At 37.2% G+C, this 19,394-nt stretch overlaps 2 protein-coding genes across 9 annotated transcripts in view; one reads left to right on the forward strand and one right to left on the reverse strand.

The window, feature by feature from the left end:
- Positions 1-99: 99 nt before the first annotated feature.
- On the forward strand, positions 100-19,245 carry CCNE2 (cyclin E2). Of its 3 annotated transcripts, XM_089898917.1 has the most exons (12): positions 100-925; positions 1,035-1,074; positions 1,171-1,267; positions 1,355-1,408; positions 2,339-2,490; positions 3,761-3,896; positions 6,108-6,254; positions 7,538-7,633; positions 9,127-9,261; positions 10,997-11,108; positions 11,867-12,024; positions 12,666-19,245. In XM_089898917.1, exons 2-12 carry the CDS (start codon positions 1,061-1,063, stop codon positions 12,777-12,779), a joined length of 1,215 nt encoding a protein of 404 aa, XP_089755043.1. In that variant the 5' UTR covers positions 100-925; positions 1,035-1,060; the 3' UTR covers positions 12,780-19,245. The 3 variants fall into 3 exon arrangements, with proteins under 3 accessions (XP_089755043.1, XP_022440482.1, XP_089755044.1); XM_022584774.3 differs by lacking the exon at positions 1,355-1,408 and having other exon boundaries at positions 100-1,074; XM_089898918.1 differs by lacking the exon at positions 6,108-6,254 and having other exon boundaries at positions 101-1,074.
- Positions 309-19,394, reverse strand: part of INTS8 (integrator complex subunit 8) — a 65,139-nt gene continuing 46,053 nt past the window's right edge. For 5 of the 6 annotated variants that reach the window (XM_089898900.1, XM_089898899.1, XM_022584769.3 and 2 more), the window contains 4 exons: positions 18,264-18,337; positions 18,119-18,183; positions 17,911-17,954; positions 14,094-14,298 (listed from right to left, as the gene is read on the reverse strand). In XM_089898900.1, coding sequence (XP_089755026.1) covers positions 14,182-14,298; positions 17,911-17,954; positions 18,119-18,183; positions 18,264-18,337 — 300 coding nt within the window. In that variant the 3' untranslated portion in view covers positions 14,094-14,181. Of the gene's footprint in view, positions 1,048-14,093; positions 14,299-17,910; positions 17,955-18,118; positions 18,184-18,263; positions 18,338-19,394 lie in introns of those variants that run through there. The other variant, XM_022584770.3, reaches the window with a different exon arrangement.

Below are 19,394 nucleotides of genomic sequence, written 5' to 3' on the forward strand. Positions count from 1 at the left end.
GTCTGAGGCGCATGCGTGCGGGGCGGGCCTGGCCCGGCCTATATATTGGGTTGGCGCCGGCGCCAGCTGAGAGCCGAGCGGTAGCGGGTCTGGCGGTGAGGAGGTGCTTGGGCGTAGGGCGGGATGCGGGAGGAGAGAAAGCCCCCCCCTCTGGGCCGATCCGTCCCGCGGGCGGGAGCCTAGGGGAGGAAAAGTGGGAGGGCTGAGAACTAGGCATCTGGGGGCGATGGGTCCCCGCGATCCGTCCCTGTCAGGACCCTTGGCAGGGGGCCTGGGAGGCGGCGGTGGATGGAGGGCTGCCCCTAAGTGGGAGGCCACGGAAAAGCCCCTCATTCTAGGGGCTTCTCTCTGCCATCCCCATTTGGGGAGCTATCCCGCAGGAGAGAGGATGGGGGTCTGGGTCTCCTTCACGGGGAGAAAAGTTCCCCCACAAGCCCAGTTTTCGTCTTTATTAATTGAACTCCCTTTCCATCACTCCCATCCCCCATCTGTAGTCGGGGTCCCGGTGCCCCTCCAAGCGATGGGCAGGGTCCGGTGGGGCTGGGAAGGAGGGAAAGGAGACTGAAGGACGTGACACAAGTTCCCTCCGCCCCCTGCTTCCCCGCCACCGCCACTCTCCAAATTGGCGCGGAACCGGCTTCTCCACAGTGTTTCGCCTCCACAACCCCCTCTCCCCGCGGCTCGGGCAGGATGGGAGGGGGGAAGTAGGGGCGCTGCCCAAGCCCCACTCGGGCTGTCCGGGGGAGAGACTGCAGGACGCAGAAGAGACCCATCTGCCTCCCTGCGCTTTCCGGGCGCTGAGGGTGGTTTGCAAATTTCTGAAGACGCTCTCATCCGGGCTGTTCATTTCGTTGAGGAAATGCAGGCATGTGTCCAAAAGCATGAGTCCGAAATCATGCACTAATATACTGCATAAGTCATCGTGGTAAGACGGCTCAGGTCATCTCCTGAGGGACTTAGTTATAACCTCTGAATGGCACTTGGAGAGTATGGATGACAATGTATTTGACTCTGGTTTTTCCTCTCACCTCCAGAGGTTTCATACACCTGAAAGAAGAGAATGTCAAGACGCAGGTAACGTTATTTGTCTTGGAAATATGTTTCAGAATTGGCTGCTGCCTTTGAAATGCGTCACTTACTAATTAAGCTTCCTTTTTAAAAACTCTATAGTAGCCGTTTACAAGCTAAACAGCAGCCCCAGCCCAGTCAGACGGATTCCCCACAAGAAACCCAGATAATTCAGGCCAAGAAGAGAAAAACGGCCCAGGTGAGTTAAGGGGGGGAAGAGAGAGAGGAGAAAGAGGAAATTCCTTGCAGGGACTTTAGTTTAACAATGGCCTTTTCTATTTTCCAGGATGTCAAAAAAAGAAAAGAGGAGGTCATCAAGAAACATCAGTATGAGATTAGGGTAATGCAGAACTGGGCTAGGTTTGGGGGAAACAAATGTAGGACAAAACAGAATAGAATTGTGTTATTGCTTTGTGATAGGAAGGTTCCTCTGACACTTTTAATGCCCTTCGAGGTCAGCAGGAAGGCGCTTGTCTTTGGGTGGTTTTTATGTCCCTGAATCCTACTACAGCTACAGAGTAAGCCTTGACGCAGCTGGTTCCTCTTTGTAAATCCCTCCCTCTAGGAGCTGCCTGGTGCACCAGGGCCCGCCTAATCTGTCCAATGGACTGCTCTTTGTTCCCTCTCTGACTATAGTGGAGAGTCCTGATGGTTGCTCCTAGGGCATAAATAGGATGTGAGGTCACTGACAGACTGGCACCCAGCCCTTTGCCACCTATTCTTCCTATGTGTTGTACAGAAGACACTTTGGAAACAGTGGTTCTCTTTGAAACCAGCATTGACTGGCGAAAGTGTCCTTTAAGTATTTAAGTAATTGTTTCCACTTTAAAGGTCTTGTCTTCCTGTATTTGAAAGTAGTGGAAAAGGCCTTAACGAGTATGGGGCGGGGGTAGCTGTCTATAAAACAAGGTGCCCTGGCCACTATTGCTAAATACAGAGGGAAAATTTTATAATCTTGAAAGTGATTAATATTTGACTACACACGTGTTTTGTTGTTTCTCCTCTCCCTCAGTACCTAACGTCTTGTATTTCCAGAATTGTATTTTGTATAAAACATCCTACCTGTTACTCTTTATGAAGATTGAAATGAGCTATATGGTTTATTTATAAAATATGTATGTCAGCTTAGTCAGCAATGTTAGCTAATGACGGTGTTTGGGGAAAAATGTAGACTGTTTAGAAGTATTAGCTTTCATTTATAAAAGATCCAAGACAAAAGCTGGTTTGTCTATTTCACAAAGATATTCTTTTTATTTTTTTTAAATGACAGAATTGTTGGCCACCTGTATTATCTGGGGGGATCAGTCCTTGCATTATCATTGAAACACCCCACAAAGAAATAGGAACAAGCGACTTCTCCAGATTTACAAATTACAGATTTAAAAATCTTTTCATTAATCCTTCACCTTTGCCTGATTTAAGGTAAGAAAAATTTCAGTAATTTAATGTCAAAGATTAAAATTTACTGATGTAATATATGGTGCTATTTTGAGGTTTTTTTGCTTTCATTATTAGAAAAACTTGTAGAAAAACTGTTTTTTTTACTAGTCTTTACGCATATATTATTTTATCTGACAGTAATGCCATTTGCAAATGACATGGGTATTTAAAACATTGATTCTATAACATTATTTTCACTTGCTTGCTGAAGACTGTAAGCCTTATCAGAAGAACTCAATCACCTTATTTATTTATGATTTATTTATTTATTTATTTTTGGCTGCGTTGGGTCTTCATTGCTGCGCGCGGGCTTTCTCTAGTTGCGGTGAGCGGGGGCTACTCTTCATTGCTGTGCACAGGCTTCTCATTGTGGTGGCTTCTCTTTGTTGCGGAGCATGGGCTCTAGGGCACACAGGCTCAGTAGTTGTGGCTCACGGGCTCTAGAGCGCAGGCTCAGTAATTGTGGCGCACGGGCTTAGTTGCTCCGCAGCATGTGGGATCTTCCCGGACCAGGGATCGAACCCGTGTCCCCTGCATTGGCAGGCGGATTCTTAACCACTGTGCCACCAGGGAAACCCTGAATCACATTTTTAATGGAGTTTAAATAATTTATCTAAATTGTTAACATGGAAGTATTTTAACATGTACAGCATTTTCATTTGATAGATCAGCTATTTTTCTTTCTTACCAAGCCAACTTACTAAGGTCTATACTTTTTCTAGTTAATGAATGACTAAGAGGTACAACTTATATAAAATGTGTAGTGTAATAATTTATATTTGGCTTTAATAAGCAAATTAATGGACTCATACATTTAAACTCACCAGTCTTCCTCTTCTCCATACTGTCCCACCTTAACCCCACTGTAATGTAGTGATGATCTATTTGGAGGTGATTGAGACTGTCTCTGCTGGGATCATATGCTTTAAATATTTACTTTTTTAGTGTTGCTCTTGAGAAAACATCGTTATCTTAAACAGGTGCCTTTGTAAATTATAAATAGATGGGGACTAAAAAGCACTCTTGAAATCTGTCAATTTAGATTCTCATAGTCCAAGTTCTTGCTGTATAATTTCATGCTAAAGAAATGGTTTCTAAAAGTAGCAATTTTTCCTGATTTACTTTAAGAGGTTGTCCTTTCAAATTCTAATTCAAAGTTGGATTTCAGTGTTTGAAAGTTGAGTTTACTCTATGTGAAACAGGTAGCTTGTATATTATGTAGGTCACACAATTATTTTGCCCCTTTCCATAGCTGGGGATGTTCACAGGATGTTTGGCTAAACATGTTAAAAAAAGAGACCAGATATGTTCATGACAAACATTTTGAAGTTCTGCATTCTGAATTGGAACCACAGATGAGGTCAATACTTCTAGACTGGCTTTTAGAGGTATGTTCCAGCAATACAAATTTCCTTTTTTGTCTGTATGATGGAAAAACATTTAGACATAAATATGCTTTCCATGTGCCTTCATGGTATATTACCTATTGCCAGGAGCCATTCTGGGGGGCTACTCACTGTAGCTGAGGATACCAAAATGGAAAATGACTGCTTGATAAGAGTAAAATCATGAGGACACAGCCACTAGGTCCCATACAACCCAAACCCAATTCAGAAATTGTGGTATCTGAGTATCGCTGTGTACTAGGCACTGTGCCTGGTGCCAAGGATACTCAAGAGGAACAGAATTTGACAAGGTTTTGAATTCTGCTATGCAATGTAAAGAACCAGGACTAGGCTTCAGGACCCTCAGAAGTCCTCTTCTTCATCACCAAAATCAAATTATGATTTGAAATCCTAATTTCTATATCCTAAATGATAAGGAGGCTTTGAATATCCAGTAGCCCTAAGCCCTCGAGGCTCCATGTAGCTTGCTTTTGTTATATCCCTCTATTCCTTTCAGAAATGAGCTGTACCATTAATCTAAAGGAATAATAGTGATCCAGAAGTCCCTAAATGCCTGTGCCCTAAATATCTGTGCCCTCTCTTGTTTAGGCCCATTCCCTTTCTCTGGATAATAATTCTGAAAGGATCTCTAAAATTACTGAAATGATTATTTATATTGATAACAAACTAATTTTACCCCAACCCCTGGATATTTGCTCTGTAGTTTCCCTGTCTTTAATATAGATAGAGACAATGAACTCCAAGGGGGAACTACCACAGGCTTTTTGGTGGAGAAACACACGGCAGAATAGATCTCAGAAGCTATCAGAAAAGTTCGTTAAGACTGCAAACTGTTGTCCTTTTGAGTCAGGTCATCTTATTCCTTATTCTGACTGGAAGGGAAGATTATGTTTCAATCGTGTGTACAAGAATGTAGTTGGATTTTGACTTTTCTAAATATCTAATGATCATAGATGCAACTTAAGCACAATTATGTTGATGTTATTTTATTTTGCCTTTTTATGTTACATTGATTTTTATTCAGTGGTTGTCTATCAAATTTATCCCTATTTTCCCTTAAATATATGATTATATATACAAAACCAAATATAATAAATCAAATCCAGCAGAGCATTAAACTCTACTTTGTCTTAATATTTCTTTCAACCTAGGAATGCAAAAATGGTCCAACATTTGAAAATCTATTAATAGTTTAAGGGAGAAAAATCATAAGGTTATATATCATAGATGTAAAAGATATTTTTTGAAATTCAGTATACATTCCTGATTTTTGAATATGCAATAAACTAGGGATAGATTTCCTTAACACATTAAGTGTTTATTAGAAACTCATGTATGTCTGTCCCTCTGTTTCCTCCCTACTTCATGAAGTTATTTTGAGAATTAAAAGCTTTCCCTATATTAAATGTGGAAATGACAGATACTACTTATTATTAATAACAATAGTGAAACATTAGGGGAATCCCATTATAGTCAGAAACAAGGAATAAGATAAAAATTTTGTCAATCACCATTGTTATTCATTCAGTTTTCTTCTATAATTCTTAAATGATGTAAGAACATTGAAAGGAACAGAGTTGTCATTTTGTAGTTAAATGTATATCTAGAATGATGAAGAGAATCAGTTGGAACTATTAGAGTATAAACTAAGCATGAAAACTTACCCATTTGGCATCAATAAAAATTAGATGACATATATACACTATTGACACTATGAATAAGATAGATAACTAATGAGAACCTACTGTATAGCCAAGGGAACTCTACTCAATGCTCTGTGGTGACCTAAATGGGAAGAAAATCCAAAAAAGAGGGGATATATGTATACGTAAAGCTGATTCACTTTGCTGTACAGTAGAAACTAACACAACATTGTAAAGCAACTATACTCCAATAAAAATTAATTTAAAAAACATTAGAAGCTTAATAGGAAAAAAGTACTCAGCCATAGTCAGCAAGTGTAAATGTATCTGGGAATAAACACAGTAAGTCTATGTGAAAAAAACCTATAAAACTAAGAGGACTGTAATAGGTTTATCCTATTAGCACATGTTAATTTTTCCCCCATTTTAGCTTTGGTATCCTAAAAAGCAAGTTGGACTTCAGAAAGTGTTCTGAAATCTGGTATGCTAAGAGGTAACTTTCTAATTTGGAGAAATTAATGGAATAATATTTAAATGGATTCTTCTCTAGGTGTGTGAAGTATACACACTTCATAGGGAAACATTTTATCTTGCGCAAGACTTTTTTGATAGATTTATGTTGACACAAAAGGATATAAATAAAAACATGCTTCAACTCATTGGAATTACCTCATTATTCATTGCTTCCAAACTTGAGGTAAGTTCTCAAAGTTTATCCATGGATATATTTACCGCAAACTTTTTTTGTCTTAACCAATTCATTAATCCCAGAGAATACTATGTACCACTTTTGATATGTTAATCCTTAGGAAAGATGAGTGAGTTTTTTCCAATACATTTTCTGAACACTATGATTTGGGTGGAAGGATAATTATCATGGTTCCCTTCAAAGTATCTGAGCCTATTATAAGTCCCTGGTTTAATTCTAGAACTAGTATCTAGGTGAAATGTTCCATGGCTAACTGTGCCAAACAAAATGACCAACGCTGTCTCTCTATACCTAGTTATAGCACTTGGATTCAATAAAATGGTCTCTGAAACCTAATTAACCAATCAAATGCAATAAATGCTATGTTAGGTTAGAATAATGGTCTATATCCAGCCTAGTATTTTTATATCTGATGATGGTGCTAGGATAGAAGAAAACACCTTTCCTGCCTGAGATTTTCCTTCACACGATCTCAGTTTACTTTTCTTAAATTCAACACATAAAGATATCGTTAGTACCTTCATCTGAAATTTTTGAAGCCTGTATTGTTTTGAGGGTAGAAGAGGGACTGTGAATCATGCATTAATTTCCTTAAGTGTATTTTTCTCCTCTTCCACATTTTTCTTTTGAGCCTTAAGGGCTATCCCCAAATTCTGCCAAATTTGATGAATAAGTTTGTATTCAGTATATCCTTACCTGAAATCACATGGTGTGTTTCAGATACCTTTCTAGACTGAAATCTTGATCTTTAGCCTGTTCTCATCTGTGGCAACATCTCTTCTACTCCTCTGGTCATTCTAGTTGTTATTCTCTGAACTGTTAAGACAGACCTGTCATCAAGGAAACTGCACAAATTATTGTTTGAATAACCATACTTTTGTACTAGGATAAAGTTAATGTTTTCAGTTTCTAGACCTTATTTGTTGAGTATCTTGTTTTAGTCTGATATACTAGGCAATCCTAAAACAAGTTTGGCTTTTCGTTTTAACCAGTCACTGAAATGACTGGTTAAAATAGTCTAATTGTTTATTAACTAAGATTCAAACTCAGTTCTATAAAAATGTTTCAATCAATATAGTTGGCTAATTTAGATACCCAGCTATGAAAAATATCTTTAAAGGTAAGGTTGCTTTGGCTGTCGTAGAATTATTTTATTAAGATTTATAATCATTTTGTCCTTTAAAAATGAAGCCTAGATTGGTTTGTATATAATTCTTTTGTTTTAATCTCACTCTCAACTGTGCTTGATACTAATTAAATCTATTTTAAAGGAAATCTACGCTCCTAAGCTGCAAGAGTTTGCTTACGTCACTGATGGTGCTTGCAGTGAAGAGGATATCTTAAGGATGGAACTCATTATATTAAAGGTAATAATGTATCTTTATTATTTCTAGTTGCAATTTAATAACTGTAATTTACTAAACTCAAAGACTACAATGTTAAGTAGTCAAAACTGAGATTTTAGTATTAGGATCCAGTTCTAAGACGGGAGGGGAATTTGCTTAACCTGTAAACTCTATTTTTCTGTATCTTTCAATTCTCCTTTATTGAGAATATTATTTCTTAATTTAAGTGTTTAACAACACTTTCGAAACTTATAGGTAGTTAGCATATCATGTGTATATAAATGAATTCCAACAGTGATTCTCAAATCTTAGTTCTGATTTTCCACTTCTTCCAGCAGGTGGAGAATGAGAATTATTTCACTGCCTTTTTTCTTTTCTTTATGCATGGGAAAGGCTTTTAATAGAAGGGTAAAGAAGCATTAAGATGTTTAATTGGAATTATACTCCAATAAAGATGTTAAAAAACAAACAAAAAAAAGAAAGTAAAGAGCTAGTTGAAAAAAAAAAAGATGTTTAATTGGGCCTTGAATTAGAGATTAAAGGGTGAATGTTAGCTACTAGATAGTATGTTATGAAATTTGAGCATCTTGGTTTTATAAATAGGACACAAGAAAACACAATCAATATGACTTTCATTTACAAGATTATCTGTAAACTGTATACATTATAATATAAATTTGTTATGTTTATAAACATTCAGATTGATAGCTCTGTAAGAATGGGATCTTGTTGGCATGCTGATATTCTTTTCAAAAGAAATTTTTTTATTGAAATATACTTGATTTTCAATGTTGTGTTAGTTTTAGGTGTACAGCAAAGTGATTCAGTTTTATATATATATATTTTTTCAGATTCTTTTCCATTATAAGGTATTATAAGACACTGAATATAGTTCTAATATGTTCTAGTAACAAAGTTATCCAGATTCAGACCTGAAGTATAGTATGAGGATATATAATGGGAAGATGGAATCCTCTGGGTGGTCCTACAGGCATTAAGACTCTCTGTTCTCTCCTAATTATTTTTGACTTCTTATAAATGGTAAAGTCCCAGGGCTTCATGGAGAGAATCATAAATTAGGATTTGTCTTTTTTTTAGCTTTTACATGTTGAACAGAAGCCATTATAGATCACATAAAGAAAAAGTGTAGAATCAGTTCTTTGGAGATCTGAATGGAATTAGCTGTGGAGTTATTGAATAAAATTAAAAGGGCAGTTTCAATAAAGAATACGTTTGGAAGATGAGGGGCTGCAAGAAATGAGAAAAGTAGGAATGAAAAATAGGTCCAAGGAACTTTGTCAATAAAGATAACTAGAGAATAATAAAGGGGTCTGTATCAATAATAGACTAAAACACAAGCAGCTTTAGATTGTGAGCTATCTATAAATAGTTATGAAAATAGGAAGAAATATGCCCAAAGCAAAAAGTTTCTTAAATGACTATTTAAGGAAGTACCTATATAATGTGGTATATATACCTATACTTATTAACAGGCATTTTAATTTCATTAACAGGCTTTAAAATGGGAACTTTGTCCTGTAACAGTCATCTCCTGGCTAAATCTCTTCCTCCAAGTTGATGCTCTTAAAGATGCTCCTAAAGTTCTTCTACCTCAGTATTCTCAGGAAAAGTTCATTCAAATAGCTCAGGTATTGATATTTTTATTGAATATTTGCTAATGTTTTTAATTACAGGTTTTGTTTAGGGTATTTATAGTGCTAAATAGGCAACACGACAAAATGACAGCATACTGAATTAAATTCATTCCTTAATTGACTAGAACAAAACTTCTGATGCATAAAATTCTGTCCCCAATATTTACATTGCTTACTGAAAATTCTAGAAAACAAAGTTTTAAAACTTGCATGTAAATATATTATGAGCACTTTTTACTCTTTAGGAGTATGAGGTAGAGAGTTAAATACCTCTTTTTGATGTAACATGGGGAAAGGTATTTTTCAGCCAGTTGTTTTAGGTTTTATAATAGTATGAAATTATTCTGTAAAATTATCTTACACTCATATTTGAATATACAGGGAACCTATTTTATGTGTTAAAATTAAAATCACCTAATTTAGTTATAACATTATTTAAAACTTTAAGTTTAAATTAAACTTTCCTAGGCCAGTGTATAACAAATATTCTAAGAAAGTAATTACAGGAGGAGGGTACCATTCTTTCCTGCCTGCTTCTCATAAGTAGGACCTTAAGGCTGCTGTACCTGCCATATATAAGTGAAGAACACCCAGATTCTTATTCTGTGTAGGATGTGAAAATCTTACACATGGAACTGAAGAAACTGTGGTACTCTGGATGGGTTTAAGTAACCTACGTTGAAATTCAACTTGTGTTTTAGTAAACTCATTATGAACACTAAAACTGGAGAACCAGTAAATATATTAGAATTGGTTCATTTTGTAGAACTTTCTAATGAAGTCATATTAATTTTTTCCCTCAGATTTCCTAGCATCCCAGATTATCCTAGGCAGCTAAACGCTTTTGATAGGGCAAACCTTTGATAAGCTGATAAACAGTGTGGAAAGCTTCTAGAGGTATATAATAGTAATAATTCATTTCCAACTCCTCTACTCGTGTTTCTGTCTTCTGGACCCATGGGGACAAAAATAAGTTTTATTTCACTGGACAGGTATCACCTCAGGCCTCTGAAATCTAACCGTTTTACATAATTTCACTGATCGTTGTTCAGATCTCTTATTGCCTGGATTGTACTACCTCTCAACTCATCTGTTTAGAAACATGTTCCCTTCTTGTGTTTCTGCTTCACCACAGTCTAAGGGATTGTTCTTAAAATGTAATTTCCCTGATTTAAAATCTTCTAGTAACTTCAATAATCAGTCAGAACTTTAAAGTTCTGACTTCTTAAAGACCCTTTATGATCTAACCTAGGCCATGCCTCTCCAGCAACCCCCTTTTTTTAAAATAATGAAGGGAAGATATTCCTTATGTCATATTTTTTACCTTACGTGTTCTGACTTGAGTTCCAAAGAAAAGTAATCCTTTCTCATTTATCTTTGTAAATTCTGTTTCCTATATCTAGAACACTCTCTACCTCCCAGTCTTCCTGGCTACCTTGTATTTTAAGACTCATTTAAGCAGAAGTCTTCCCTGTCTTCCCCACTCTGGATCAGGTGCGCTTCCTAATAGTACACATCATGCTATATCGTAACAATCCTTTACTTGTTTATTAACAAGATTGAACTTCCTGCAGGGTGGCAGCTTATTTCTCTTTGGATCCCTGTAGTTTTAGCAATTCTTGGCATATGGTCCACATCATAAGCAATCTAAAATGTTAGCTGATGATGTTTAGTAGCGACATGTAGTACTCATCCTTCTCCTAAATTCTTATACTTTTTCCTCTGTTAGCTTTTAGATCTGTGTATTCTTGCCATCGATTCATTAGAATTCCAGTACAGAATACTCGCTGCTGCTGCCTTGTGCCATTTTACCTCTCGTGAAGTGGTTAAGAAAGCCTCAGGTAAGACAGTGTATTTTGTTCTCTTCTTACCCATTCACAAATTTTAAAGGGACTATTTTGAACTTAGCATCCTGCTAAACAAGAATTTAAAATTTTAATGGAAAAAAGTTAGCAGTTTAGCGATTATCTCCCCTTCTATTAGAAGTACTTTCTAATCCTCAATATATATCCACAAACAAAAAATAAGGTCAAATGGAATTTAAATCCAGTTGAAGTTAGTCAATATAATTATAGCTCCGCATTAAAGAGTTCTTTGGGTTTTGACAATTTCAATTTCCTATGTAGCAGGTACTGGCTAAGAAGCTCTAAGTCTTTTTCTCCCTCAAAATAGTCACATTATAAACATATTTGAGAGTGATAGTCTGTTTTGACTTGCTAAACTTGTTTTATTTTAATTTTTTTAAAGTACAGTTGATTTACAACGTTGTGCCAATCTCTGCTGTGCAGCAAAGTGACCCAGTTATACACATAGAGACACTCTTTTTTTATATTCTTTTCCGTTATGGTTTATCACAGGATATTGAATATAGTTCTCTGCGCTATACAGTAGGACCTTGTTTATCCATCCTATATACAGTAGTTTACAGCTGCTAATCCCACATAAACTCATTGATTTTGGTTTATATTATGTGCTTGTTTTGGTTTCCTTTTTTACATGAATTTTAAATTAACTATCTTTAAATTCTGAAGCACAAGCAAATAAGTAGGCATATGTTTCTGATGTAACCTTCACATTTTTCTAACTTTTCTTTATCTAGGTTTGGAATGGGACAACATTTCTGAATGTGTAGACTGGATGGTGCCTTTTGTCAGCATAGTAAAAAGTACTAGCCCAGTGAAGCTGAAGGTTTTTAAGAAGATTTCTATGGAAGACAGACACAATATACAGACACATACAAATTATCTGGCTATGCTGGTATGTTTCTTTCTTGTAGTTTTTTGGTCTTACTATTTGGTAAGTCACTGAAACTGATAGTAAGGCTACTACGGAATAATATTTCAAGCAGTTATATAAGATGGTAGGGGATAGAAAGTTCCAATGGGCACACTGATTTCAAAATGTAGAAAAGCTGGGCTTCCCTGGTGGCGCAGTGGTTGGGAGTCCGCCTGCCGATGCAGGGGACACGGGTTCGTGCCCCGGTCCGGAAAGATCCCACATGCCGCGGAGCGGCTGGGCCCGTGAACCATGGCCGCTGAGCCTGCACGTCCGGAGCCTGTGCTCCGCAACGGTAGAGGCCACAACAGTGAGAGGCCCGCGTACTGCAAAAAAAAAAAAAATGTAGAAAAGCTAATAAAATAACTTTGAAGTCAAAGCAAGATTTATGAAGTGTCTCAAGATTAATGCCAATAGTCCAGGTAAGAGTTTTTAAAAATACAAGTTGCAGGCAGTTGAACCTCTAAAATATGACTAATCACAGTTGCAAACACATAAAGAGAGGATTATATTAGGCCTACGTAGTCTCAAATTAGTACACAGAAGCCTTGTTTGACTTTGTTTTACCATATCAATGCTTTATCTTAGCTGTTAACCTCTGCATGATTTCTTCACATGTACAGGATGAAGTAAATTATATAAACACCTTCAGAAAGGGGGGACAGTTGTCACCAGTTTGCAATGGAGGCATTATGACACCACCGAAGAGCACTGAAAAACCACCAGGAAAACACTAAAGTTAACTGAGCAAACAAGTTGGAAGTGATGAAGTGCTGTGTAGCATTTCATAGAACTTAACTACTTAAGTCTTACAGGAAAATAGTGCTGTGGCTGTCCTGGCCGATTCAGAAGTTTCACTGGCATTCTCTGATTTAAAAAACCACTTAAAATTGGCACTAAGGAGGAAATTTAACTCCTATATTCGCTGTTTAAAGAAACAGCAGGACTTGTTTACAAAGATGACTTCATTCCCAACATTGACTGGATAGAAGCCAGCCATGATTCATGACAAGAATTTCTTTGATACGGTGTTACTGTTTATCTTGATAAACTAGGAATTTCATCATTGGAGTTTTTGACTAGATAAGTGCTACCTTACAGGGTACATTAAGTGATACAGTGCTTTGAATCTAGTTTTTAGATTCTCAAAATTTATGAACTCTTAACTAGTGCAATTTGGTTCTTGAAAATAAAATTTAAACTTGTTTACAAAGGTTTAGTTTTGTAATAAGGTGACTAATTTATCTATAGCTGCTGTAGCAAGCTATTATAAAACTTGAATTTTTAAAAATGGTGAACTTTAATCTGTTTGACTATGTTTATTTGCCTTGCCATAACATTTTTAACCAGTAAATCTTAGATGAACATGGTGTTTAAACTGTGCTCTAAACAGTGGGAATGCCAAAGAAATTATAAACAAGATAAATGCTGTGGCTCCTACATGGGGCTTTGACGTATAAGTTGCTTTATAATAACTTTTTCGTACATCACAATTTGGGCGAAAAACTTAAGTACCCTTTCAAACTATTTATATGAGAAAGTCACTTTATTACTCTAAAAAAAAAAATCTTTAGGGTTATCTCAATTTAGTGTGACTAAGGCTTTATTTATGTTTGCAAAACTGCTAAGGTCCTTTTTAAATTCCTACATTATGAGTTAAGGACAGTGTCAAAGTGATAAAGCTTAACACTTGACCTAAACTTGTATTTTCTTAAGGCAGAAAAGCAGTAAATGTATACGACTCCTAGAAATCTATTTATTTAAAAAACAAAACAAAACCTTGACATAAGAACTTGCTGTATATAGCTACTTCTACATAAATATTTTAGTTTTTTAAAAATGAAATTTCAGCCTCAAAAGTGGATTTGATTAGAAAAATTATACTAGATTACTAGTTTATTCTATTACTGGACATGTGAATCTCTTCTTCCTTTGAAGAAATTATAAATTTAAGCTATTGTTATGGTGTGAAGTCTTCTGTAGAGTTTTTGTTTTTAAACTAATATGTTTCAGTATTTTGTCTGAAAAGAAAACGCCACTAAGTATGTAAATATGTATTATATAAACTTAATCTTTTAATACTGTTTATTTTTAGCCCATTGTTTAAAAAATAAAAGTTAAAAAATTTTAACTAACTGCTTAAAAGTAAAGTTTTGCCATTGCTTGAAGAAACTTTTTTTTCCTTCTCTGCGCTGCCAGCTGTAACACTTCTTCTGGGTTGCTTGCGTTCAATTCTGTCTGGCCGATGGCTTTGATCTTCCAAAACAGAAAAGTGATGTTATTAGAGGTCTGGTCAAAAACAAAGTTTTGCTAGTATACAAAATATAAAACTACCTACTTGCTAACAATGATAAACTGAACCTCTAATTGTAGATGCTAAGAGGTGTAGAAGAAATTAACAAAGACTGACTGGAGCCACTCAAGGAAAAGATCAATTACTGAACCATAGTTTGTGGAATTATCTTCAGTAACATTAAGTAAATTCATGTAAATTTATTTGACTAAAAATACCAGTAAAGGGACTTCCCTGGTGGTCCAGTGGCTAAGACTCCATGCTCCCAGTGCAGGGGGCCCGGGTTCGATTCCCTGGTCAGGGAACTAGATCCCACATGCTGCACCTAAGACCTGGTGCAGCCAGATAAATAAATAAAGTATCTTAAAAAAAACAGTAAATAAACTCTACATGTAATCTGACACATTTTTACAATTAAGGCTCCTACAAAATAACTTGAAATATCAAAATTCATGTTTCAGGGCTTCACTTTTTTAATACGTAAAATATATCTAGTTTGCTCAGCACTATAATACATAATGACCCTTCTCTTTCATGATTAGAAATACTTGAGCCTGATAAAAATCCATAATAGTATTCTGCCATGGAGTGTTTTGTGAGAGCATGTTTTAGGACCTTAAAATTACCTTTTGTTTAAAGAAGTTCCTATATATATATATATTTTTTTTTAAACAAAAACTATTCTGATAGGTAGCTTGAAGGGAGCTAAGACTATCCAGAAATGGTCATCAGTTAGGTTAGTGGGTAGGAGGAACTGTGGATGATGCCATTTCCACATGAAAGAATACATGTGGAAAAAGCTAGTAGTGGGGTATAACTAAAGAGTTATTTCAGACAAAGTATCCTGAAGACGACTGGCTATAAAAGTTCAAAGTATAAGACAGAAATTGAAATAGGAGCCAGATATTTGAGAGAAATAACACGTCCTAGATGGGTAGTGGTCAAAACCATGAGGGGATGAGGTTACCTAGGGAGAATGCAGGGCAATCAGAAAATACCCAAGGACTAAATAACTTCTTGGGAAAACCAAGTTTAAGGGGTAGACAGAGGGAAATACCCACAAAGAAGAAAAGGCAGAAGAGTCAGGGAGAAGAAATGAGTAAAAATGCCGGGGAAGCCAAAGGAATAAAGAATTTCAAGAAGGAAGGAGTGTAAACAACAGGATAAAGACTGAAAAGTATTCACTGGCTTTGGCATTTGGTGACCCTTGAGAACAGTTAGAGTGGGGACGGCAGAAGTCAAATTGTATTGGATCAAGGAGCTTTAAAAAACTAGGCAGAGGGCTTCCCTGGTGGCGCAGTGGTTGAGAGTCCGCCTGCCGATGCAGGGGACGTGGGTTCGTGCCCCGGTCTGGGAAGATCCCACATGCCGCGGAGCGGCTGGGCCCGTGAGCCATGGCCGCTGAGCCTGCGCGTCCAGAGCCTGTGCTCCGCAACGGGAGAGGCCACAACAGTGAGAGGCCCACGTACCGCAAAAAAAAAAAACTAGGCAGAGAAGGGATGAGAGAGAGGTGGAGTACAGTCAAGAGAAGTTTCTATTAAGGATGAAATAGTTTATAGGTATGGGAGTGGTTGACAATATAGGAGAGGAGATAACTAACTGAAAGGGACAATCACTGAAAGGATAGAATCAAAAGCATAAAAACTTGTCTTCATCAAGGAGTAGCATAAGCTTTTACTGACTAAAAGCGTGGACTTAGCAATGAAGACAGTTGTCAATTATTTTGAAGGTGGAAAGCAGGGACCTGAAACAGGAATGTGAAGCTGCCACTCACGGGGCCACAACTCCCAAGACTATATAACTTTCACAAGGACAGGGGCTGGTCAGTCTTTTTTCTGGTCTACTCCAAACAGACAAGGAAGTTACTGAAAATGGAAAAGGGAGAGAGGACAGGGGCTTAATAGGGTGAAAGTCTAAAATATTCCCTAAAAAAGAATGCAGACCACTGACCACTGGCAGGTAAACAAAAGAAATGAGCGGCCAGCTAAGGTTGGAGGCCATGGTTTGGTAGTGGCACAAGTTTATACAGCTGTAGGATTTTTTCCAACAGAACTCAGTGGCTCAGGGGAAAAAAAGCATAAATTTTTGAACTGATTCAGGGTTGGGACTTTTCCAGATGAAGCAAAAGACAAAAAAGCAAAGATGCTGAAAATATTAATCAGAGTAGTCCCGACAGTCAATCATAGATAGAAGGGGTTCCCAAATCTGGTTTATAATCAGAACTACCTGGGAAAACTTAAAAATTGGATCCCAGGGTCTCATCTCAGATCAAATGAATCAGTATCTCTGAGAGTACACAGGCCAGTATTTGCTGTACTCAAGGTCAGTAGGGAAGGAACAGAAGTTGGAAAAGGGCTGACAGACTGGGGAAAACCTGGTCATGAACTTGAACATCTCACTGATGATGAGGAACATGGGAGCCCGGAAGTAAGAAAGGGATCGATTACTGGCACAGAGATCTTATGTAGAGCAATTCTGACAAAAAGGTCTGGCCATAGGTGGCTGATGAAGAGTAAAGGTGATAATGGAACCTGGAGTGCCAGGGGTGTTGGATAAGTTGATCACATGTCTTTTGATGCATGCACAGGAACATCCAGGTAGTTGTTTAGATGAGCTAGTAAGGAGGTAGGTGTAAGCTTCCAAGGAGAAAGGGCTTAAAAAATGATACAAGTAGAGATAGTCTAGAAATGCCATCAGGGAACTGGGAAATTTTCAGCATTGCCTTCCAGCCCTGGATAAGTTGGAAATGGGAGAATGAGTAGTCTCCAATTAAGTGGAACTGGACCATGTTCTTTTTCCTCTTTTTTTTTTTTTTTTGAAAGATGCTGTTGTTATTCTGTTTCCTCTAAATAATGGCCATACAATTTAGTCCAAGTAAAAAGCTTTAAAGGACACTTAATAAACGGCATATACTTTTATTAATGAGTGAAAGAGCAAAGAGAAAACATATATGGTAATAGTGACACAGCAAATGTTAGGCTTGTAAAAATGACCATGAATTTGTAATGTTTTGGTTTATAAGTCAAATTTAAATAAATAATTCATCCATCAAGTAACTACTGAGCATCTATTATTTGCCAGGCACCATTCTAGGTATCAACTGTGACAAAACCAATTCCTACCTCATGGGGAAACAGCCAATAAATAAGTAAATATACAGTATGTCAGTTGTAGATAAGTGCTATGGAGAAAAGTTTTAAAAGGGAAATGAGAATAAGAGTATTGGAGGGAAAGGGGGAGAGACATTGCTATTTTATAAGATGGTCAGGAAAGGACAATTACTTCTTAAGAAGGTGACATTTGAGAAGAGACCTGAGGGGAGTTAAAAGAATGTTCCTGCAAGAGAAAATTTCACAGGCCATTCGGTAGTGAACGTTCTTGGCATGTTCAAAGAACAGTAGGGGTACTGGTGTAGGAGAAGTTAGCAAGGGAGAGTTGAATGAATAGCTAGAGGTCAAGTCACATGTGGCCTTGCAGGCCACTGTAAGGACTTTGATGCTGTATGAGACAGGAAATCGTTTAGTATTAGGGAAATTAAGCACATCATTGAAGAATCAAGGCATAAAATAACTTACCGCAATTTGTCTTTTATCTGTTTCTCCTCTTTTGTGATGAAGATCTAAATGAATTAGTTAAGAATAATAAATTTGATACTATTAAATATCACGATAGATTCTCAACTGTTCTTTGTTTTTTATTTAGAAAATACACAATATTAAATACTTCTTTAATTTACAGAAATGAATTGTTCTAACATCACACACATATGTTGATGAAGGATACAAGTCAAGTATTCCAAAATGGTAACATCCCATATGTAGTCATAGTAGGAGTCCATAGCATCATGACTGAAAAACAGAACTCAGTTACTTCCTCTTTCTTAAGCAGAAAAATTTCAACTTCATTTTATTTCAAAAACCATTCATACCTGTTTTGTTCCTGCAGTGATTTAAAGGCTGTTTTGTAGTCAATCTCTCTGAGGAACTGACATAAAATTGCCACCTACATAAAAAAAGAATTGAAAATGGTTTCATGTAACTAGTATCAACAATGACTACTGGTTCTGGAGGGGTAATTTTTAATGATTTTCATGTCAAGAGTATATTATTTAATTTAAGAGGCCTCGCAGATCAGGCTGAGTGGATCAGCTGATATGTATGGAATCCATCCAATTTTAATTGTAAAAAACCCTTACACCAGGCTTCCCTAGTGGCGCAGTGGTTGAGAGTCCACCTGCCGATACAGGGGACACGGGTCCGTGCCCCGGTCCGGGAAGATCCCACATGCCGCGGAGTGGCTGGGCCCGTGAGCCATGGCCGGGCCCGTGAGCCATGGCCGCTGAGCCTGCACGTCCGGAGCCTGTGCTCCGCAACAGGAGAGGCCACAGCAGTGAGAGGCCCGTGTACCGCAAAAAAAAAAAAAACCTTATACAAGTGTCTGTCTGCCCAATATTTTCTTCCCCTGTGACCTAAATCATAAATTTTTAGAGCTTTATCTGAATGAGAAGCCGGCAAAAAGCCAGTTTAGAAAACTGAAGGGAATGGAAAACTGCCAAACAAAGTGTCAAACATTCAAGGACATATAAAACATCCAATTAAACCTTTCACAGCTGGCAAGTACAGAAGCTCATTTTGGCAAAATGTAGGCCAGTCTGCTTAACGTTGAAAACAGATCTATTTCAGTCATGTATGTAGGTCATAATGCTGATCTCTTTTTTAAATATTTAAAGATTTTTAAATTGATTATTATTCACATATCATAATGTAAACCCTTTCAGAGTAAAAAATTCAGTGGTTTTTAGAATATTCACAAAATTGTACAACCATCACCGCTTTTAAGTCTATAGCATTTCATTACCTGCCTCCCGCAAAAAAACAAAAAGCTCCATACCCATTAGTAGTCAGTCTCCATTCCTCCCCTACCTCTCCACCCCGCAGTCTCTGGCAACCACTAATCTACATTCTGACTCTATAGATTTCCCTATTCTGGACATTCCAAATGAATGAAATCATACAATACAAAGCCTTTTGTATCTGGCTTTTTTTTACTCAACATAAAA

The sequence above is a fragment of the Delphinapterus leucas genome, chromosome 17 (genome assembly GCF_059928025.1).
Source record: "Delphinapterus leucas isolate spDelLeu-1000000601 "Yukka" chromosome 17, BTC_Dleu_Yukka2, whole genome shotgun sequence".
Taxonomy (NCBI): domain Eukaryota; kingdom Metazoa; phylum Chordata; class Mammalia; order Artiodactyla; family Monodontidae; genus Delphinapterus; species Delphinapterus leucas.